General features: G+C 46.0%; 1 protein-coding gene across 2 annotated transcripts in view; it reads left to right on the top strand.

The window, feature by feature from the left end:
- Positions 1-1,497: 1,497 nt before the first annotated feature.
- prr12b (proline rich 12b) overlaps positions 1,498-23,694 on the top strand; it is a 26,410-nt gene continuing 4,213 nt past the window's right edge. For both annotated transcript variants that reach the window (XM_036552734.1, XM_036552733.1), the window contains exons 1-8: positions 1,498-1,761; positions 10,502-10,659; positions 11,050-11,211; positions 12,849-17,179; positions 17,489-17,677; positions 21,090-21,798; positions 22,285-22,754; positions 23,650-23,694. The exon at positions 23,650-23,694 is cut by the window's right edge and continues 72 nt beyond it. In XM_036552734.1, the coding sequence (XP_036408627.1) occupies positions 1,679-1,761; positions 10,502-10,659; positions 11,050-11,211; positions 12,849-17,179; positions 17,489-17,677; positions 21,090-21,798; positions 22,285-22,754; positions 23,650-23,694 (6,147 nt within the window). In that variant the 5' untranslated portion in view covers positions 1,498-1,678. The remainder of the gene's footprint in view (positions 1,762-10,501; positions 10,660-11,049; positions 11,212-12,848; positions 17,180-17,488; positions 17,678-21,089; positions 21,799-22,284; positions 22,755-23,649) is intronic.

Below are 23,694 nucleotides of genomic sequence, written 5' to 3'. Positions count from 1 at the left end.
AAATGGCAGTTTGAAAATTCTTGCAAAGATAAAAAAAAAAATTATGATGCCTTGATGTGTTGTGGTTAGCAATTGCCCTGATCTCAGTTTATCATTGATTGACTGTCTTTAGCTATTGTATAATGCCAGATTAGAAAATGCTGACTGTGATCATCCCAGACCAGATGAGAAACACCGTTTTTTGGCCAGTTTTCAGCATACCAATGGTAGGAAGGCACTGTTCTCCAGATAAGTGGGGATATTGTTTTCTGTTTTTCTTTGTTGATTTTACACTACCCTAGACGTAACCTCATCATCAAAGCCCAGTCACCTCTCTGATTAATACGGTGTAGTAATTATTGACAGTGAAAGTCACTTCACCTTGTCACGATCAGTTAATCAATTACTCAAAAACATTTCATAGATATCCAACTATCTCTATTTTTTATGTCTAAACACGTGTATGCATAAAAAAATGTGTTTCGTTTATTTTTATGATCAGAAGCAACAATGATCATATTGAAATACACCCAGCCTGTAAACAGCATTGTGAGGGAATTACAGGTAATCAATATCTTAGTTTGCATCGCTCTATGATGATGGAATATTGACAATCACAATCCACCAGTCACTCGGTTCTTGGACACATGCTAGCTCCGGGCAAGCCATCCACGCTCACTCATTCTTCCTCTCTCCCATCCCCCTTCTTTCCCTCTCTCTCTCTCTTCTGTCGAAAATGGACTTCAACTGTATTCTGGGAATGGGTTTCACTCGTCTGTGACAGGGCGAGAGAAGTGGGGGCGCAAGCAGACAGACGTGCGTTCGAGAGAAAGAGGGAGCGAGAGACTGCGAACAAGCAGGATAGCCGCTTTCAAAAATGGCGTCTTTACAACAAAATGACTGAAAATATCTCCCAAATCGAGGCCCATATTTTTCTAACTCGAAGGCTGTGTATGCGGATTGAAATTAATTGAAAACCTCGCTGCGACAATTCATGTTGTGTTTTATACACTAGTAAAAAGGAAAGGAACACGAAGACACCATGTCAGTCTTATTTTGATGCGTCGCAACCAATTTCGGAGAGGGGGTGTGCGTGCAAATGCATTTTAGGAAATTACAGTTTATGCAGAAAACTGGCTAACTGGCTAATAACTAGCAAGCTAGTAAACTTAATGAAAACAAAACACTCGCAACCTCCAATCCTGCATCAATACAATTAGACAGCTACCTAGCTAGCTAAAAGAGGGGGAAACGTGAAAGCCGAAAGGGCGTAATATCTGTGCATCAGAAATTTGCTCTCCACAGACAAGCTTGATAGCTAGCTCGCTAGCCGCTAATGATGTTCAACTGCTGTCTCCTCTGAGAAAAAGGACAATAGACATTGAAATAAATACTGGAGCGAAAGAGGGGAGGGAAGGAAGGAAGAAACCGGATTTTTTTGGTGGTGGTTGGTGTGGACCCCCCCATTCTACCCCCTCCTTCCCTCTCTGTATCCTCCATCTCCCCCTCCTCCTTCTCCTCCCTCCATTTCTCTCCCCCTCTATGCTGTTTCCCATTCTTGAAGACTTGCCTGTGAAACGAGAGAAATAGACATTGAACCGAGGAAAAACACAGAGGGAGTAATAGTGTGTTAGAATTTAGAATATTTCCTTCCCCTTACCCTCACTATCTCTCCATCTTCATCCCCCGTTTTTCTTTAATGGATAGAAATTATCCTGGTACAGGATTTGGTGATTTGGGCGCAGGAACGGGATGGAGTTATGAGAGGTCGGCGAAGGCAAGGTAAGCGTTTGTGTTCATGCACTGTACTTTCATACATTGAATGCATAAATGTGCTCACGGTAGCTCGCTAGCTGTAACAATGCCCATGCAAATGGACTCAATGTAATCTGTGCTCTCAGTGCGCGTGAAGATACATTGCTCATTGCTTGGGTCATTCAGGTATAGCAACCAGTATTGTTATTACCAGGGAAGGGGGTATCTTGAAAATGCAAGGAATGCGATTGAGTTAATGCGTGGTATGGAAGGTAGAGGCAGAAAAAGAGGAGGGAGAGGGACGAGAAGAGGGGGATGGGTTAGGAGATGCAGCTATCGTATCATCAAAAAAGAAAAATCAAGTGTTTTTTGTTTGCAGAGAGACTGCGCTGTTAGATAGCTACGTTTCAGAGATGTCTTGACGCAGACTTAATGTAATTAGTTAATTTATTGCTGAGGAAATGTGTTGACAAAGCGATGTTTTTGGCTAATTAGCGGGGCATATGCCTTCAGAGACCAATATAGCTAGCCAGCTAGCTGGTTACAGTTTATAGCTAGCTGGCTAGCTAACTATATGTTCTATGTCGTTGAAAATAGAATGGCCTGTATGCCGTTCTAGGGTGGTGCAATGTTATTTTATGTGCAAATGGAACCAGTTCTACCCATAGGAAGGAAATGATCAAAATCATTGAGTGTTTTCGCTATGTACAGATATTACAGCACACATGATTTGCAACACTTTAGAAAACTTATGCATGGAATAATGATAATATATTAATGAGTATGCAAGCTGACAGCACTTGCTTGCTAGCTAGCTGCCTAGCTACAAGTGTGCCAGTGCAATCTAATAAAACAGTGCCCCTTTAGGAATTCCACTTCCAAATTGCCATATGACATCGCATGCAATATTAGCCATTGTAATTATTTACCAGGTTAACGATCACGTTTCCAGCTACTAACAAATGATACCAGCTGTGTATTTAGCCAGAATGTTTAATATACCAGTGGTTAACCATAGTCAATTATGCAAATTATATTTAAAACTAGAGACAAACCTATCGGGACATTCTGGTAGCTTCCTAGCCAAGTTAGCTAGTTAGGCAGCTGGTTACCTAGCTAGCTTGTGTCTGGGTCTTCACACAAGTACACAGGTAGAAAACATGGATGACAGCTAATATTCTTAAAATAATTTTGTTGTAACCCTAAAAACCCATGTGTTGGCTAGCTGCTAACTTACGAGCCAACTCGTGATTCAGCGTATATTGTGGTTAACATTCGCTCTACTATATTTTCGGGAGGCTTCACAAATTAAGGAAACCTTATCGGTATTCATTATCTGTTATTGTTAAATGTTAAATGATTGGTCTTAAGTAGTTAGTATATTTAATTTGATTAATAACTGTGTAAGTTAAGTATTATTGGAGCGAGTTTACATGCAAGGTAGCTAGCCATAGCTAACATTAGCAAAGTAGCTAACTTACTAAACCATTGGTCCAGCTAACCTTTGAAAGATAAAGCATAGCTAAACGAGGCGCAGGTAGCTGACAAGCCAACAATGAGACATGTCATTTTTATTTGTTCTGTCAGTTAAGGTAGAAGCGGCATTAGACAGGAAGCTAATCACAATCCAATTATTCGTCATTTCGGATAGCCCATTAGAAGGACCTTGGAGCTGCAGACGGTTACAATGATTAATGCCGTGTTTATGTGGAGGTGTAATTAGCTAGCTAGCTGTAGCGAATGCCTAGGGTCGCGGCCTACATTAGTCCACAGCCAGTCAGCCTTCGCTCCCGGTCGCCCTGACAACCAATATAGCTAAATTTCACTGCTCTGTACCTGTATGTTGTTTGTAGTAGCAGTGTCTGACTGGGTATGTCGCTGCGCACGTACGAAATGGGCGGTTGTGTTGTTTTATAGTGTCGAGGACACATTTTAAACATTATTGTAAAATGTCATGGATATAAATGTTTGGATTAGCTACAAGTCTTTGGTCCGGTGTGCACGACCTGGTCTTATGTTAGTGATGTTGCTAACATAAGCCAGCTAGCTACCCAATATTAAATAGATCAGACTAACGTTAGGTACCTGCATATTTTACGTTATTGAATTAACGTCCTGAATTATGCCCACAAGTTGGAGAATATAAATACCTGAACAACTTCATAATGTAAGTTAACTGATTTAGATGATAAATTAATTCGAATTCGACTACTTTCTGAAAAACTTAACGAACGTTAGCCAGTTTTTAGTAACTGAAACGTTACATCGTAAATAGGATGTTAAGGATGTTGTGTTATTTAACGTTACATACTGCTAATACACACACTCACACACACTGAACTTCATGTGTAACAAGTTCACAAGTTGAGTTCTGTTACTTCATTTTCTTACCTATTTCACATCCCCAGCCCACATCTAGACATACTTAACGTTACTTCTTCTTGTATTTGCATGCAAAGTTAAACAATAGGTCTATATGACATAGTATTTATTTAGGTCAAGGTATAAACACAGAATAAATTAGTCAACTATGTGTTCCTTGCAATGAAGTAACTAGAAAAGTACAAACAACGTACGAGAAGGTCTACTATAGCTATATTGCTTTTCTTTATGCAAGCGTTTACGTACTCCGATAGTTATTGAGAACGTTCATAATAAACATGTGAGGACTAGGTAATGTTTATGAATTTTGTGACACAAAGCAAATGAATAACACAAACCAGCTATTATGTTTCTTTAACTTTACATTAACATTTTCACGGGAAATGTAAAACACTTAACTCGTTGAATGGACCTAAAATAACATCGTCAGTAATTTTACATTATCCACTAAGTAGACGTGAGTAGCAGTGTGCTTTAGTATTATGGAGCAGCGCTCATATCCCCGTGGTTGCTGGATTGATTCTCAAGTGTGTGACTACCCATAGGCAGTACACGAAACCAAAAAATGCCCCAGTAATTATAAATTGATCTTACCATTTCACCATTTTACACTGCCAAATTAAACTTTAGCTTATTGTGAAAACACGGCCGGCTGTAAACAACAAGACAATGTACAAGAAAACAAAAATCAGTTGGGTATTTGGGGTGGGCAAAGTGGATTTCGAATAATATGTCTATACCTTCTTGACCTTTTGGACGATCATGAAAATTATTCGAATATTTTGTATGTTGTTATCCTTCTTTTACTTCAACAGAAAATTGGGGTGGCTGATTGAAACAACAGAGATGACATTAAACATTACCACCATACAGTACAAGCAGGTGCAAGACGAGCGCAGCTAAACAAAAAAAGAAACCTCAACGTGAAATACACACATTAGTTCTTTTAAAGGAAAAAAATCCTAGTAATGAACGGGATTGAAATAAAATGCTACAATGTGCAATATCCTTTAGGGATTGCTTCCCTTTGTGAGTCCATAAATGTCAGCATGTTTTCTTCTTGGAAAACAAGCACGTAGAGTGCTGCCGACTAACTGTAATATTGCCACCAATTCTGAATTTTTATCAGACGATAAGCTTACGACAGAAATACACATCCATTTCAGTGCAAAATTTCATTTCGTCAACGAGGTCTTTGATGTCAGAGCACTGACGTGCCTGCAACAATGTCTTTATGATAGCCACAACTTTGACATCGTGTGTCCACACCTTAATGTCATGAAAAAAATGCGTTGCATGTGCGTCTCTCAGTTAGATGTAGATAGTATGCTATGCGTTTAGCGCATGTGATACCAATGTAATGTTTTCTTTGTAATTTTTTTTAATAGATTGACCTTTTAGACAACATACGTAGCTATTTGTGATTAATGTTCATTTATGTAATTCCCACCATGTATAATCCCCTTCTTGAATTCTTGATGTCATTCATATGCTGTAGTTCTTGACCGTACTTGATCTACTGAAGAGTTTTTAAATATCATTAACCATTTATAATTTTTTTCTCAGCTGTAACTCTGTGACATCACTCAGCCAAATAAAAAATGTGTGAATGGAATCAATTGTGGTTGTTTTCTGTTTTTATTTTTTGATATTGATGAACCTGACACTTCAAAGATTGCCCTATCAAAATATATGATTAGAGGCCATTAAAGTAAGAATGTCTGTTTAAAAGTGAATATTGTATCTTATGAGCATCTATGAGTGTGTCATTAAAGAAATAAGGTTGCAGTGTTTCATATTTGATTATCTGCCACTTTTCCCCTTCACAGTGGTGTATGAGGACCCAGACCTGGGTATTGTTACCGTGTGCACAAAACAGCTTTAAATGAAGTTGCATAGATTTACAGATGACACTGGTTCAGATGATATACTACCTGCCTTTGTAGAGCAGTGCTGATCCCATGAGTATTTACTCAGAGCCTCGTAATTGTTTTAAGTCTCCCCAAGATTCATTTCATTTCATTGGACACCAGGTCAGTAATGAATAGAGGTGATTACAGTGGAACAACAGTTTAAGTGACCCTTATCCATTATGTGCAATGAAATATGTCTTCACTCTCGTAGTTCAGTCATTTTTGCAGCTGATGATGGAACTGATTAGAGGGGTGACCTGGATCTAGAAATTGGCTATTGATTTGTTTATTTTATATACAAATGTCCATTTAGTCCAAGTTTAAATGCTATATTTTATATAGCATTTAAACTTGCACTAGATATTCAATTTTTATGATTGTATTCTTACATCAAATACAATTCTGCAGACATGAAGGATGATTTGTGCAGTATGATTTTCTTTTTGAGAGTCTACGTCTGAACCATACTCAGTTGGATTGAACTGTTAAGTTCAGTAATAGCACTTGCATGGATGCTGTTTATTTATTTACTTTGGATATTCTTGTCTGTAACCTTGCAAGTAGATCTGTTCAGCTTCTTAGACCAGGTTAATACCCACCGATTAACTACAGATGATGCTGGTGTTAAATTAATGTTTGTTCTTAATGTTCCAAGGTTTAATACAATTGGTATGTCGGGAGTCCAGTAAGAGGCTGTCAGACATAACATTTGGTTCTGCTTTGATAAAGCTGCCAATGTACAGAAATTCAAACCGCAAACTGTTGTCAGGCTACATGCAATTTTGGGTTGTTGTTGGGGGGGGTTCACTTGAGAGTCCCAGACAACCCTCCCAACCTCCATTCCCTGTCGTTTTCACCACTCAGTATCACCACATTTTACATCATACATATACGCAGCTGGGTATTTGGTAGATCTGAAAGGTACATCTGCAGTGCCCCGCCCGTCACCCTTCAGTCCTCGTTCCCCCCCCCCCCCCCCCCCCCGGTCACAAATTCAGCTCCCTGATGGCAGTAACATTTACGGCCTTGTCCAGCAGATATTCCTGAGGGCCTTCCATGCTGAGAGACCACTATGCCCTGCGTGGTTGTAGATGCTGTGAATTACTATCCACTAGTTACTAGTGAAATAACTATCCACAGGAGCAGTATTAATGAAGATTAACAACCATTCATTTGAGACCATAAACCTGTTTTCCACCTGTTATCAAGGCTGTGTCAGAATGCAATTGCACTGTTAGGAGGAGCTTAATTTGAAATGAGCACAGCCCTCATTTTCAGTCATGTATCATCTTTGTAAATTAAGCAGTGAGGTCACTTGTGAAATTTACTCACTCTTGTTATTTTTCTTATTATTTATAGTTTTGGACTTGAGCAACCTTTCTGTTGTATCTGGGATCAATGACGATACAGTATGTTTGGCCCAGGTTAATTTGCTGTCTGGCTTGCCTCATTTACATCTGACCTACAAGAAAGGCAAATTAGTGGAATTGGAATTCCAAAGCATGAAATACATTGTTTCTATTCTGCCTCTCCGTACAGGCCAGACGGTAACAATTAAGGTTGCATTTTAAATCACAGTGCTGCTCAATACTCTAAATGTTCTTGATCAGCTCCTTTTGTATTAAACTGGTTTGTGTCTCACCATTTTGAATTGCTAGTTCATGTCCATTTTAATTTGTGTGCTAGCCTCACGCTAACAGGCATTTAGAGAATGTTTAAGGGTGCGTTCCGGGAAATGAAGGCAGGAGGGAATGGACTACACTCAATTTCATGAAACATCTTGAAAGAAATGTGAACATTTTAATAAAAAAAGTCTTGCTTCAAGGCTCATGGAGACAGGAAGATCTAGCTTGTTGCATGAATTTAGGTCAAATACTCATTCATCACTCATGCATCCAGGGTAATGTCATACACTGGTGTTAGAGCATGAACGATCATAGGGATTCCTTCATGGTGAATCGGGTTGCTTTTCAGTATGTTCTGTAAGGTAAGAAACATATTACATTGTAGATTTAAGGTTTAATTGTCCATTAAGGTAACAGGAAAAGCAGCAGAATAGAAGTTTAAGATGCCATCCCTCTAGTGTCAGTCATGATCCAATTATTTAGCAAGATCCACCATACCTTGAAGTGTTCAGTATTGAATATCTAACCAGCAGGTGCATGTGAATATCAGACATGGCCTTCTTTATGATGAACCAAGCAGGCAGCTTAGTTAATCATTTCTGAGAATTTTTATCCATATGTTTTTCAGATTCATGTAAATCTGTTAATGTTCTGTTTTATCACTCTGAATGTTTGAATAATCTGTGCTGAATCAGTATTGCTGCATTAAGTGGGTACAGTAACAATATAAATAGTCACAGCGAATATGTGATGCAGCATTTTTTTCAGGTGGGTGCAGTTGTGTGCATTTTTAATGTGACATGATCAGCATAAACATGTAAACAAACATTTCCTCCAATGTAGCATTTTAAATCAAATTAAAAGCTGAGAAGTGTCGAATCACTTGTAGAATTAGGACACACTTGTAACTAGTGGTGTAACGGACCGTAGTTCCGCAGACCGTGATCCGTATGGATCCCCCTCCACGGTTCAGCAAGCATGTGAACCCCGGATTAATTGCAAAGCAGTCTTCTGGCAGTTAAGTCCAACGACCAAGTGTAAAAAAAAATATATATATATATATATATATATATATATACAGAACAAGCGCTCATATTGCACTTTAACAATTGAGTATTGAATATTTTATTTTTAGATTTTATTTAAACATTGGACATCTTGAATGTTGTTTTCATTTAAGACCATGGGCAAAAGTTCCTTGCTTTAAGTGTTCTTTAAGTTCTTTAAGTTATAAATGGAAAGCAAAGTTTGTCTCCCTTTTTTTTGCTGATCCGAAAAATGATCCGATCCGTGACTTAAAAACCCTGATACGATCCAAGCCGTGGGTTTTGTGATCCGTTGCACCCCTACTTGTAACATGTCTTGTGGGAAAAGATTTAAAGACCGCCATTTGACACAATTTAAATCAAACAGTGATAATACACTAGAAAGTGCTTTCATCATCCCCTAAGTACTTTCCAGTAACTGGCTTAGCAACAAGGTAATGAGTTCCAGCCATGTAATAGTGGTCATTGGCCAATTATTTGCAATGGCATTTAGAACAGTTGAGGAAGGAGTACTCTACTGCATGTGTTGAATATGTCATAAGTTCTTTTCCTTGAGATTTTTTTTTTTGTGCTTTCAGCATCTTGTATTTGATGGGATTTTTCAGCTTCAAGCAGAATGCTGGAGACTACTTTTTAGTCCTTGACAGCCTTAATTTTGAGGGTTTCTGACTGGAAGAGCTTAAAAGTCATTTTGCAGTCAAAATGAAGATTTTCCATGTTTTTAGTTAGTAAGGTAGTAGATTAAGACTATGTTTTCAGTTTTACCAAAGGTAAGCAGGAAGATATGGTAGGAAGTTGAAGAGGACACTTTCAGTGGTTTTGGCCTGACTGAAAGGTAGTACCTGTGATTTCACTTTGCCAAACGTTTAAATACACCATGCCTGCTCAGCCTTGATGGAGGTGATGTTTCTCTGGCATGGACCAGCCCACGTATTATGATGGTAATGAGAATTTCTTCTTTAAGAAGGTACCCTTAAGGACTTTTCTGCAGTCAGAACCCGAGGAGAACTAGAACCACAAACCATGATCTAGAATCCAAAAGGCTGTCAGAGTCCAGTTCGTGGTTCCATTTGCATTTCACATTCACACAACTGCTCCCACCCACTGCTTCACCAGCCAATCAGGGGAGATGGTAACAATGTGGTAGACAGTCTCCCAAAATAGAAATCAGAAGAATAAACAGTTGCTATTTGAGAAATGTCTGCTCTTAGGTTGTTAGGAGTTTCAAGCATTTGTCTTTGATCTATCCTGAGATTAGTCGGCAAAGATATGTTAGAAAGTACACACTGCTGGTGTTTTCCGAATAAGGTCTTGTCATTTTGGCTAATTTGAAAACTCAGTAAAGAGGTTCAGTGCCCTCTGCGCTATCTGTGCTCATGTAGCCAGTGCCAGTGTGTTTATGCCAAGTTTTAAAATATACTAATTTTGTGTGAGCAGAAAGAAAGTATTGCATTACCCCAGTGTTTGTGTTCTGAGAGCAAATGGGTATTTGTAAAAGAGCCCTTAAAGGAGACTACCTAAATTGAGTTGTGGACACTCTCTTCTTTGTTTTGAGTTTTTTATCTGATGATCACACATTTGTGCCTTTCCACGCAGGATTGATTCCAAGACATCTTGTGTGTCATGACCATATCCATTTTTCCTAGCAAATGTATTATGTAAGATTACTGTGTTCAGGGTGTTCATGACTTGTCAGATATTTCAGTATGCATGTGGAGCTGAGTGGATTTATGTGAAAACTTAGCTGATTAAAAACAGAACTTTATTATATTTACTCCTGTCTTTCTTTCATGCCTGTTAGTCTGGTGTATGGGAGCTCCAGGTCATCCCACCCAGATTCTGAGCTTCTCCATCGGCAAGCATATGCTACGCCCCACCCTTTGCAGGGCTATGCAGCCAATCACCACCCAGCCAGCTCTGGGCAGGGGGGTGCCTGGGGGGCAGCCGGGCGAAGTTTGGGTGAGTGACACAACATCTGTAATATCTGTATACCATCGTAGAGTGTAATTCCTTTTTTTCCCCTCTCATCACATCTAAGAGTGCTCCATCTGTTAGTTTTCATTATTACCTGCACATATAATTTCATCTGTCCATTTGTCTTTTGTTATTGTGCAGTAGATTTAAAATTTTTGACAGATTGGCTTTTCCTAAATTCGTAATTCCACATTTTGTTTGTTGAATTCACTGGTTATACACGAGTCAACACATGTGTTTCCTGTCTGAAACACATAGTGTCTATTACCCTCTGTTTATGTCAGTGTGAAGGAAATACATGCAGTCTTTTCTTGTGTCGGACTCCCCTCCATATTCTGTAAAGTCAGACTGATCTCTGTATTACTGTCCATTCAGGGCTCTCTGGCCTGTTTGACACTGGCTTGCACCATGCCAGCCCCTCTGGTCCCGATGCCTCCGTCATGAACCTAATTTCAGCTCTGGAGTCCAGGGGTCCACAGCCTCCCCCCTCTGCCTCATCTCTCCTCTCGCAGTTCCGCACCCCGTCATGGCAGACAGGTGAGACTGTGCTAGCTGTGTGTTCAGTGTGACCGTTTGGTAAGTTTAAAAGGTGCATGTAGCAAAGCCCACCTCCAGTATTACTATATTCAGCTGCGTTTCAGTAAAATATACTGACTTAATCGAATGTCACAAGCCTAGCGTTAGTGTGTTTGTACTTAGCTGTGAATGTCTTGTGTCTTTAGTGTATCAATATTAAGTGCTGGGTTTTCTGCACTTCACTTCTATAGGTGCACTTTTGTTAATGTTACCTCACTTAATTCCCCATCCCATTTGGCTTTTAAAAAACTATTTCCCCTCCCCGACGGTTTCCTTGTTCAGTGTATCCACCTAGAAATCCACTCACTGATATGGTCACTTTTTGTAACTGCACGGTTCTGTGTAAGGTCAACGTGAACTCGCGCTGCCTATCTCACAGAGCGCACACACACAAATGAGCTTACAGTACATTTAAGCATACAGGTACATTTTGATTAAGATTTGAGAAAAATGAGAGTAACAACCATGCTGTGATCATTCTTGACAGCATTTGAACCCAGCTGGTAGCACTAGTCTTGTAGCATATACATTTTGATATCTAGCATTAGAGACTAGGTGGTAAGATGGTAAGTCTTATTTCCACATCTGTAAGTGGGCTCTGCTGATTCTCAGACGCAAGTCTTTCTGGACAGCAGCACAATTAAGCTCTTGTCTAAACAAAAGGATAGTAAAAAAACAACTTGCTGTAAATGTGTGTACAGCTGCTGTTAAAAAATAATACCAATAAATTCCACATTTTCATACAGGTTACAGATGTATCTCAAGGATAATCACTAAACCATTACTTTGGTCATAAAAACATACATTTTCTCCATTGTATCCTTCTGGGAAAAAAGGTATGGACTGTAGTGCACCGGCTCTGATAGCACAGCCACATGCACATGTCACGTGTTTAGCTCACCGTCCAGGTGCAGCAGGTAGCAGCAGGTAGCAGCAATGTGCTTTATGTCTTGTTTTTTTTTTTTTTTTTTTTTTAAATAAGAATGCTGAGCTCTGGCTCAAAGAAAATGAAGATACAATCTTTTTTCTCCTTTACAGTGAGTGTGTTTTCATCAAGGTAATTAACGCAAATTTGTTTCCTTTGTTTAAGTAATGCCTTGATAAAGTAGCAGGATAGCTGTAGTTTGATTCTGTGTTCGCACGTGGGACTACGAGGTCATTTATGTCAGCGTATTTAGAAAAATCTAGTAACATTACGTAATGATTAGCTAATAATTACCTAGTAATTACAGAAAACCTGTTTTATTGTAAAAGTTACATTCATGCAAAACTGCAGTACAAAAATGTGTCTTGACTGTTAGTGGCGTTGATGTTTCAAATACAGCTGTTAAACAGTTAAATATTGAGTAGTTATGAGTATATATCTTTGATGTGGAGTATTATAATAACAGCACTTATACAGCACAGACTAACTTAATATCCCTCTCCACTTCATGACCCCAGATTTTTCTTGGCGGAAGTGGGGGTATTGAGTAGATTGCTCTGTATATCATGTTGTTTATGTGATTTCCACATTTTGGATGCACAGTTTCAGCGCTGATAACTGTCCCGGTATGAAATAACTTCTCTTTCTTCTTCCTTCTCTCTGTCACCCACAGCCATGCACACCCCAGCCCCTGCCGAGCTCTTCATTTCTGGTGCCCTCCCTGGGTCTGGCAGCTTCCCCTCCTCCTCTGCACTCTCTGCCTACCAGCACCCCGCCTCGTTTTCGGGGCGCTCCTTCCCCGGGGTCACCCCCTCGCTCTCCCTCCAGGACACACCCACATTCAGTCCCACGTCGAACGGACTCCTTTCCCCCCACGACCCACTGTTGCACATCAAGACCCCCTCTCAGTCCAGTTTAGGCTTTGACCGCCTGCTGTCCTCGCAAGGTGCAGCTTATAGAGGAGGGCAGGACCCCACGGGTCCCCCGCTGCCCCCTCCCCAAGCCCCCTCTAGCTCCTCCACCCGCCACCTGCCCCCGCCCCAGTTCAACCTCCTCTCTTCCCAGCTCCAGGACCAGTCCTCCCAGCTGTACAACGCCTCTGTGTTCTCCTCGGCTCCGGCTCCTCCCCAGCCGCCGCCCCAGGAAAGGGCCATCCCCAGGCAGGACAGCGTGATTAAGCACTACCAGCGGCCCTCCCCCTCCCAGCCCCAGCTGTCCTCCTCCACGCCCCACTCCCTGCAGCACTACCTCAGCTGCGGGACGTCTGGGTATCAGCAGATCGCCCACCACAGGCACACGGGAGTCTCCTGCAGCCCCCTGGGTGACCAGAGCCCTTCCTCTGACCCCAAACCCTCCCCCAGGTCAGATCAAGTGTACCGCCCCATCATCCAGCCACCCTACACCCCCTCCACATCATCCTCCTCCTCGGGGGGCGCGGGTAAGGGGGCAAAGAGCAGCTCCAGCAGCGGCTACTCCTCCTCCGGGTCGGGGTCCTCGTCCCGCACCCCCCACACACCTCCCTCTGCCTCGTCCACGTCGTCGTCCTCGTCCTCGTCATCCTCTTCCAACTCCAACCCCACCTCCAACTCCACCACCGCCCCCTCCAGACAGCAGCCCCCGCCGCAGTCTGCCCCCCCTCCACCCCCTCCGCCGCCCCCACCCGCCTCCTCCGCCTCTGCCCAGCAGGCCCCTCCCAAACCCTGCCTCTCGGGCTACGGCTCCCCCGTCGCCCCGGTCAAGCCGTCAGCGACGCTCTCCGGCCAGACCCCACCCCAGCAGCAGCCCCAGTCATATTCCCCCAGCCAGCCCCCTTCCTCGCACCTCTCCCAGCCCTACGGGGGCTTCAACTCCCCCCAAGCGCAGGACCTGAGCTCAGGAGGGGGCGCTGGGAAAGGGTACGGGAGCTTGGGGGGAGCAGGGCGGTCGTTTTCGGCAGAGGTGGTGTACGGGGCAGATTCGGGGTACGGCTCGCTCCCGCCTTCGCTTGGAGGAGCTGGGAGTCCCTCCCTGGGCTACGGTGGACCGGGACACTCCCCTGCTCTTTTAGGGTCAGGAGGGGGTGGAGGCTCAGCGGGAGGGAGCACAGGGTCTGGAGCAGGTGGCAGTGCGGGCGGAGGTGCTGGTGGAGGTGGTGGAGGGTCGGGAGGAGGAGGCAGCAGCGTAGGGAGTGGAGGTGGAGGCAGCTCCTACCACCTCCCAGACTCCAGCCCCTCCCCCTCGGGCAACTCTGGAATAATCCGTCCAGGGCTGCACTCTCCCGCCCCTACCCGCCCCGCTCAGTCCCCCGGGGGAGCAGGAGGCAACAAATACCTCTCCTCCGTCCTCTCCCCTGCCTTCCTGTCCTCCCCGCAGGGCTACCCTGACACCCGAGGACCCCCTCAGGCGTACCACCCTACTCCTCCCAAAGCTAAGTCTGACCCTGACATGCTGGGAGTGCAGAGATCACAAGAAGATGAAGACGATGACGACGACTTTCTGATCCAGCACCTCCTGCAGGCCCAGAGCCCAGCACCCCACCCCTCCCAGCATCACCCCCAGCAGCCTCCGCAGCCGCCCCCCCCTCCCCAGCCCCAGCCCCTCTCGCAGGCCCCGGACAGCAGCAAGGGCCTGGCGTACGAACTGAGCAAGAGCTCTGAGGAGAGGTACCACCTCCAGAGCGTCATCCGCACGAACAGCGCTACGTCCTCGGCCGGCGTGCCCGCGGCGGGGGCGGGAGGGGCAGGGGGGGGTCTCGACGGCCAGCTGGAGATGTCGATGAAGAAGCAGCAGCAGGCGAAGAATGAGAGAGGAGGAGCGGGAGGCAGCTGTGGGGGGAGAGGGGGCGCAGACCAGACGCACCCCCACCCCCACCCCCACCACCACGACTCCATGGGCTCGGTGGTGCACTACAGCCGGGCCGACCCCTACGCTCAGCACCCGCTCCCGCACCACCCCTCGCACCATCAGCACCCCCAGCACCCCCACCCTCACTCCCACCCCCACCTCGAGCTCAAAAAGCCCCAGGACCCGTCGGATTTGCCCTACCTGCGCAAGACCCCCGACCTGCAGCAGCAGCAGCGTCAGCAGCAGCAGCAGCAGCAGCAGCGACAATCCCAGGCTAACCTCTCCCTCATGGATTCCCCTCCAGACCAACCCCAGCAGCCCCCATCCGCCCACCTCCTCCAGTCTGTGCTGTCCCACTCCGCCCGCAATAAGATGGACCCGCAGGCGCAGCAGCAGCATTCGATGGGCCCGCAGGCCATGATGGGGGGGGCTGGAGGGGGGGCGGGAGGGGCGGCAGGGGAGACCCAGCCCCAGTCCTCTCAGCTGCAGCTCCAGCTCCAGTCCCAGGCTTTGGAGGCCCATTACGGCCGCGGGCCCCAGCGGGACCAGAGCCAGCCCGGCCAGAACTCGGTGTCGCCGTTAGACATGCTGGAGCACTCCCTCTCTCAGACCTCCGGCAGGGAGGTGGGCGGAGGCGCGGAGAGAGGCGGAGGAGGAGACGGGGGTGGCGGCGACCGACACAGGCAGCAGCAGCAGCAGCAGCAGCAACAGCAGCATAGACTCCCACCCCATCACCAGCCTCACCATCCCCCGCACCCCGCCTCCGAGCTGCACGACTTCCTCTCCGAGCCCGACCTGGGCTTATCGGCCCCTTCCCACTTGCACCACATGGCCCCTCACCACCCGCCGCACCCCCACCCGCATCACCAGCACCCGCACTCCCACCACCCCCACCCCCACGCGCACCCGCACCACCTGGCCGGCAGCGCCGGCCCCCCCCAGCAGCAGCCGCAGCGGGAGCCGGACGCCCCCATCCCCCAGGCCCAGCTGGAGCAGCTCAAGGAGCACCAGTTCGACACCGGGAGCCCCGTGGGGAAGCCAGGTCAGAACCAGCAGCAGAGGTTCGTTCCTCTGACCTCCATCTGCTTCCCCGACTCCCTCCTGCAGGACGAGGACCGCTCCTTCTTCCCGGGGATGGAGGACATGTTCTGCTCGGACGACTACAAGTCCAGCTGCAGCGGAGGCGGAGGGGCAGCCCAGGTGGGGCAGGAAGGGGTTCCGGACGCACGCCGGGGGCAGGAGGGCATGGAGGGGGTTAAGAACTCCGGAGTGGGCGGAAGCTACGACATGCTGGGACACCACAGCGATCAAGGGTACGGGCAGTACTGCCACAGCCTCTCAGAGTCCGGGAATGGCACCATGCACCTGGACCTGGACTCCCTGAAAGCGCATGAGCTGCCGTCCACGGTCAACACCGAGCAGCTGGGCCTGATCCAGTCCCAGAGCTCCAGCATGGGGATGGGAGGAGCTGGGGCCAACGACGGCTCAGGGAACAAGATGCTGGGAGGGGCGGGGTTGGGAGGAGCGCCCAACACCGGCGGGCTGACCTCGCCCATTTTCTGCTCCTCTCGACCCAAGAAGCTCCTGAAGACCAGCTCGTTTCACCTCCTCAAACAGAGGCGCGACCCCAACTCCCTGCCAAAAAAGAACTATGCACAGGAGTACGAGTTCGAAGACGACGAGGACAAAGCAGACGTGCCAGCAGACATCCGGCTGAACAGCAGGAGGCTCCCAGACCTACTCCCAGACCTGGTGTCCAGTTGTAGGAAGTCAGGAGGGGCTCTGAGTCCCCTAATGGGGGACCTAGACTTTTGCCACCCTTCTCAGTACTCCTCCCTGGGCCCGCCCCCACAGCTTATGCACCAGGATGGGCCTAAGAAGAGGGGCCGAAAACCCACCAAACCTAAAAGGGAAGGCCCCCCGAGGCCCAGAGGCAGACCGCGAATTCGCCCCCTGCCAGAGCCCCCCCACTGCAGAGCGATGATGGGAGGAATGGGGTCAGGGTTCGGAGGAGAGAGCCGCAGGGGCAGAGGGAGGGGCAGAGGAAGAGGCAAGAGAGAAGATGCGATGATTGACATGCACAGAGCTGCCACAGAGGCCAATAAAGGGCAGCACCCACATCTTCAACAGCAACCCCATCAACTGCAGCAGCAGCATCAGGAGCCCATCAGACCCATCAAGGTGAGAGGTGGCGCGGTGTGATGTGGTGGTAAATGATTGGTGGATTGCTGACAATGTGTGGTGGAGTGGTCATGGAGGTTGTAAAGCAAAGTGGATGAAAGATGGGATATTGGCTGCTGCTGTACCCTTAGGCAAGGTACTTAACCCAGAATTGCCTCAGTAAATATCCAGCTGTATAAATGGATAACATTTATAAACTGTAACCAATGTAAGTTGCTCTGGTTAAGAGTATCTGCTAAATGGCAATAATCTCACTCCCTATTCCTTATTGATTCTTCATATCAATACTTTCCCACCCCTCTCTCTCAGATCAAACTGCCCGTGCCCCCTGCAGCCTCCTCTGATCCCATCCTGAGAACTGACTCCCTGTCCAGCACCGACCCGGTTCTGTCAGATGGGTCAGTCGGGTCGGCCCCCTCTCTGGGTCTGAGTCCTGGACCCACAGGGAATCTGGACATGAACAGAAACCAGGAGAAGATCAAACAGAAAGCCCAAGAGGTAAGAGGTGGAGGGAAGAAAGGGACCAAGTTTAGGGGAAAGAAGGGGATGGTTTACTGACAGTTACTGAATAACATGAACATCAGGAATGAAGTTTTGGTTTTAAATTTATGTCTGTGAATGCCAAAAATGCCTCTGATGCAACTGGATTTAGAAATGTGTTAGTGCCATTGCTTCTGCTGTTGTGATTTATGTCAGGGTAGAGATATGAAGGGAGAGATACTAATCTAAACTCATTGGCTGACTCCATGCTGACCCCATCCTTAAATTCAAAACACTTGTGCTGTGTTCACTGGGTGTTCAATAACATGCTATCTGAGGTGATCTGCTTCTCATTGCAATTACTCTTCCTGCCCTGGTGAACTGAAGAAAATGTAAAGGACTGCTTGTCTGAATGTTAGCAATGAGAACATTACCAGTTTTAACTGTAATTCCTCTCGATTTGTGTAGATGTTCTGAAGCACCAACTCATTGTGAAACAAAACATGTGCCAGGCCTGCCAGCTCATGAATATTTATTCACTGTGTCGACCCGGAACTCTTTGGCCCTAACAGGACGGAATGTAGAGTGCACAATCTTGCTTGTGACTCACAGTCTCTGTGCGTACTTCACTCAGGTCGAATTTCAGTCCATCCAGTTTCCTGCAGATAACACGGGTGTTTTATATGTAAAATGGCAGTTAGCTTTTCTTTTAGAAAGTATGCTTTCTGATGTGAAATGTGTCAGAATTGCTGTGTACTTCATAAAAAACCTTCACAGCTATTGCGCTAAAAACACAAGGTTTTAAGCCTTCTGAGTTTATGCAAAGTTTATGAAATTATTCCTGTGTTGTGGAGTCTTTATTCTTGCATTAAGTGTCCTCGTCAGTTTGCTGTTGTTGAATCCAGCGAATCTTCACTTCAAAATATTGGGTCTAACAATAGAAAATAATTTAATGTTTTGGAAATCACTTGGGCCGTAAAATCATCTTGAGAAGATATGACATTATCTCACTAAATAAATGACCATGACCACAAAAGAATGAATTCATGGCCCAGTCAGAGGGACTGAGGCAGGGTTACAATCCTGAACAGGCCTTCCATGAATGAGTCTGTTTTGAGACAATCTGTGTAGTAAAGTTCAGAAGAATGCTAATGTATAAATTGCACCTTCCTGCTTAAGTAATCTGATAGTGACAGAAGTGTACCCTGCCGGGGTTGGTGGAATGAAGTCACATGGTTTGTCTGAACAGCTTCATGTCCTGCAGAAGTGAGATCTTTTCCCTGCATATCTCTCACGCAGTCCTGAAAAAAAAAATCCCTTTAAGCATTGCTGCTTAAAAATCAACACGCTTATTTTCTGAAATGCAAAAATGCTGAAACAGCTACAGATTTGGCAAACCCTTGACTCCGTCTTTGACCCCTCATTTTATTAGGTACTCTGGCCTAATGGTTTGCAGTTACTTCCCCCCCAGACTGGGCTTTACCTTTTATGGTAACTAGGACATTTAAATTGCAAGCTTGTATTCAATGCAGCTGTAGTGCAAAGTAGTGAAGAAAGCAAGTGCTACTTTCTTGTTACCATCACAACAATATGGATTCAGCTGTCATTGCGATGAGTAGAAAAAAAAACATAAGCATGCTTAAATATTCTGTTGAGGTTGTTTGATTGAATGTAGACCTAAATGTCTACTAGGTGGCTGTCACACGGGTACAGTAGCAACTCTCACTACTGCTCTCTGGTGTTAAGTTAGATGAACTGCTCTTTGCTCAGCCAAAGAAATGTTTGGAATTTTTCACTTCTTGTGGTGGGTATACACTGTGCGATCTTGGGCTGTCCCAGACGAAAGATGACCAACGTGAAAGAAACGTGGCGATATCTTTGGTCGTGGCTCCAAAATGGTGGTGCTACGCGGCACTGTGAAAGAGGTTCAAAGATGACCATTGTCACGGTCTTGCGACCAAAGATAGCCAGGGACAAAATTCTGACAGTGTCAGAAATTTAGGATGTCCATCTCACAATGTGACTGCTGCCACGAGCTATGTCTACTAACCATCCAGCGCTGATGATGTTTTGTTCTTGTATATTGACTTGCGTCGTGGCCTACGATTCAGTTGGTGTTATCATCGTACAGTCTACATACATCAAACTTGCTGTCGTACCCAAGTTTATTAGATCCATGTCGCACAGTGTGGCTTGCAGTAAACTTATAAGATTGCTGAAGTCTCACAGTCTGTAGGCGCCATTAGGTCACAATACAGTACAAAACAGTTAATTCTGACAGGGAAATTAGTTTGTTAATAAGGGGATAAACACATTAGCATAAACAAATGGGTATAGTGCTAAAGGTAATGAGAATATGAGCACAAGCAAATTCATTCAATAGACATGTTCTGTACATAATGTGTAAATATTAAGTATAAATGAAGTGTGCAAATGTCACTGCTCCAGTCACTGTCCTAGAAATGAGAACTGCTAAAATGGAATCATTAAAATATATTACATTCATTAAAATATACGAAAATTACATCATCCAAATGCTCAAAATTAAAATACATTCAAGTCCTCTCATTGAAATTCGCTCAGACTAAACAACTGAATATTGCTTGAATAGAATCATTCAAAAGCCTGACAGCTGTGGGTAGGAATGAATAGCTGGGTTTTTCCACAGAGCACCAGTGGCCATAAGGCAGCTGTATATATGCTCTGATCCTGCATTAGTGTGGCATATAGTACCATATAGTGACTTCTACAGGATCGCACTCAAAGTTACACTATTTTTTATTAAATATTTATTAAGTATTTTTTTTATAAATACTTTTTGACATCGAGCGTAGTTCATTTTGCAGCATCATGAACATAAATGTTGTCTTTGTCTCGGATTGATCCCTTCGGAATAGATACATGTTCCGCTTGACCATGAGTGTCGTTTTTCTGTGGAAATGCAATTTGCGGGTCAGAGTGAGGCGTCCCTCTTGGCAGACCACCAGAACCCTGCTATGTATCCCTCTGTGGGGGTCACAGATCTTGCAGAACTGTGTGGAATGCCCTGTCAAACACACAATAGCTATCTCATTTACTATTGCGGCATATTTATTATTCTGTCCCAGCCTAGGGGTTGCCAGGTTTTCATGGTGAAGAATTCTACAGAGTTCTTTTTGCATTCCATTCCTCCTTTATTTACATCTTACTTTTCTTGGCATTCACACCTCAGCACACAGAAGCCTATAACGTGACACTAGCTGTTACAGTCTGGGAGAGCGTGTACATCAACTTCTTATAGACAGTGAGAAACTCCAGCTTCATAAAGAAAAACAGCTTGTGCCCCCATACTATGTGAGAGCCCATGTCCAGGGGTCTGTATTAATCTTTATTTCTGTTTGTTCTGCCATTCATCCCTCCTTTTCCTACTCCCCATCCACCCCGCACCCAGGTGGACGAGAAACAATCAGAGATGAAGTCTGGCTTCATGGCCTCCTTCCTGGACTTCCTGAAATCGGGGAAAAGACAAAACGCTCCTGGGGCTGTCATGGGGCCAGGGGTGTCCGGAGGGCCTGAGAGCGCCAACTCCTCCCCCGGCAAAGCCGGAATTCACCCCCTGTCCCCGCCCCCTCCTCCGCCACCCCCGCCTCCCCCTCCTCCGTTCGGGGAGGGAGACGGGGAAGGAGGGCTGGGTCTCAGCAACTGCCCCAGCCCCTGCAAGAGGCTGGACGAGGAGCTGAAACGGAACCTGGAGACCCTGCCCTCCTTCTCCTCGGACGAGGAGGACTCCGTCAGCAAGAACCAGGACCTGCAGAAGAGCATCTCCTCTGCCATCTCTGCCCTCTACGACACGCCCCAGCCCCCGCCGCTGGCCCCGCCCCCTCTAGACCCGTCCCCGCCCCCCCAGCAGGAGCCTCCGCCCCTCAGCCCCCCGCCTGCCCCAGATATGAGCACGCCGTCCCCGGAGGCTGCAGAGCTGGAGAGGCAGGATGACAGGGAGGAGGAGGAGGAGGAGGAGAGGGAGGAGGAGAGGGAGGAGGAAGAGGAGGAGGAGGGGGTGGAAGAGGAAGAGGAACAGAAAGTTGAAGAGAGGAGGGAAAGCGCGGATGAAGAAGAGAGAGAACCAGAGCTGGAGCTGCTCGGTGTACCTAAGGTGGATGGTAAGAGAGTTACTTTAAGGATCTTTGAATGACGTGTCTGTGTTGTGCCCTGACATAACATCAAAATATGCCATGTAATGTCATAAATATCAATGACTATGACATCACACTGGAATTTTTTCAAACAGAAAAACAAATACACAAATCTTTCACTACAGCGTGATACAGTATTAGCGGCCCCCTCCTTTATAATTGTTAATATGACCCCAATTTAGGTAGTGACTGTGTGACTACATTCTGGTTTGTAATGTATCATGTACAAATATTTTAAAATGTTTGTGTGTATGTGTCCCTTTAATATAGCATTTAACAATTGAGACTGCTTTCAACCTGAAATGTTTTATTGATTTATTTTATGTGTTGGAGGGTTATTCCCAGTGTGGTAGTATATTCCCACTGACAAATGCATCTTAATGGCATCACAGTGAAATGAATTCTCAGTTTGCAAAATTAATAAATTTCTGCATCCCTCTCTTCTTCACTCAGATTCCCCCTCTGAACCTCCTCCTGCGCCAGCACCCCCATCGCCTCCGTCTCTGTCCCCGTCTCCCCCTACTTCATCGTCTCCCTCCCCTCTCCCTCCGCCCCCCCTCTCTCTCCCATCCCCCCTCCCCCTGCAGGACGAACAGCACGACCAGCAGCCATCCCAGCCCACCAGCCCCCTCCCCCCTTCCCTCCCCTCTCCTTCCCCTCTACCTCCGACTCTCCCTCCATCCACCACGCCTCCCCCGTCCTCCTCCCCTCCCCCCGACCCTTCCCCACCCTCCCCGCCGTCACCCCCTACCCCAGAAGATGCCCCCGCGCCCCAGATAACGCCCCTGCACTTGGCCAAGAAGCAGGCGAACGCGGCGATCGCTGGAGAGAGCGAGGAGGAGGACAGCGAGAGTGGGGGCGAGGGCATATTCCGAGAGAGGGATGAGTTTGTGGTGCGGACGGAGGACATCGGCACTCTCAAGGTAGCTCACGTGCATGTCTACATTTACACACAATCATTTAACAGACCCTCTTAGTTACAGCGACTTAAAAAGCCAAGCACACAAGGATGTGTCATAAGGTGACGTTAACAGCAGTTCATACAAAAACCATCGGACAGCATTTGAGAACCGAAGCGTCAGTGTGTCACATAGGTCTGCAATAACCAGTGATGTACTGAAAACACAGACTAAGTGCTATAGCAATCAAAAACATCAATAACGTAAAAAAGCCGGTGTGAATTTCAATGCTAAAATGCTGTTAAATGCTGTACAAAAGAGCAACTCCAAAGTGTTACAACAGCTCTTCTCTCTCTGTCACTAAAGGTGATTATGTGTCAGTGTTACTTTCCATGTCACGCCTGTCCCTTTACGCCTCTCCATCTCGGGTTTCCTCCACTCTGTTGACTTTAGTGTCAGTCTTTGTTTCTCTGCTGCACTCTCCCTGGCTGCAAAACTTGCGTTCTCTTTTTAGTCTGTGCTTACTGTCTGCAGGCCACTGGCGGTGTGCAGTATGCTGTCTGTGCGTTACTTGTGTCTTATTGTACTGGGTGATGCTAAAGCGTCCGACTTGACTTATTCTAAAGTGTCGTAGTCCTTAAATGCAGCAGTGTCTCTCATTGTGGCATGATGGCCCATCTGACGTGCTGCGAGGGTGAACGCTGTAGTCACATCATAGGCAGCCTTGCAGCAGAGTGCAACCTTTCTTGACCCAAATCACAAAATGAGCACGCATTTTCCTTTCATAGTAATGAGGGATATGTGTGCGTAGAGTCCACACGATGCATTCTGGACACATTTTCTAAGAGTTCATAAGCAGAGGTTAGCGCTTCCAGCACCAGTCTGTATACCATAATATAACACACCTCCCTTTCACCAGCTGGCCCTGCAGACAGGCCGGGAGCCACCACCAATCTGGAGGGTC

Source organism: Megalops cyprinoides, chromosome 19, assembly GCF_013368585.1.
Source record: "Megalops cyprinoides isolate fMegCyp1 chromosome 19, fMegCyp1.pri, whole genome shotgun sequence".
In the NCBI taxonomy this organism is placed as follows: domain Eukaryota; kingdom Metazoa; phylum Chordata; class Actinopteri; order Elopiformes; family Megalopidae; genus Megalops; species Megalops cyprinoides.
Note: the sequence above shows the minus strand (reverse complement) of the source record. Positions and strands in the feature narration are given on the sequence as shown.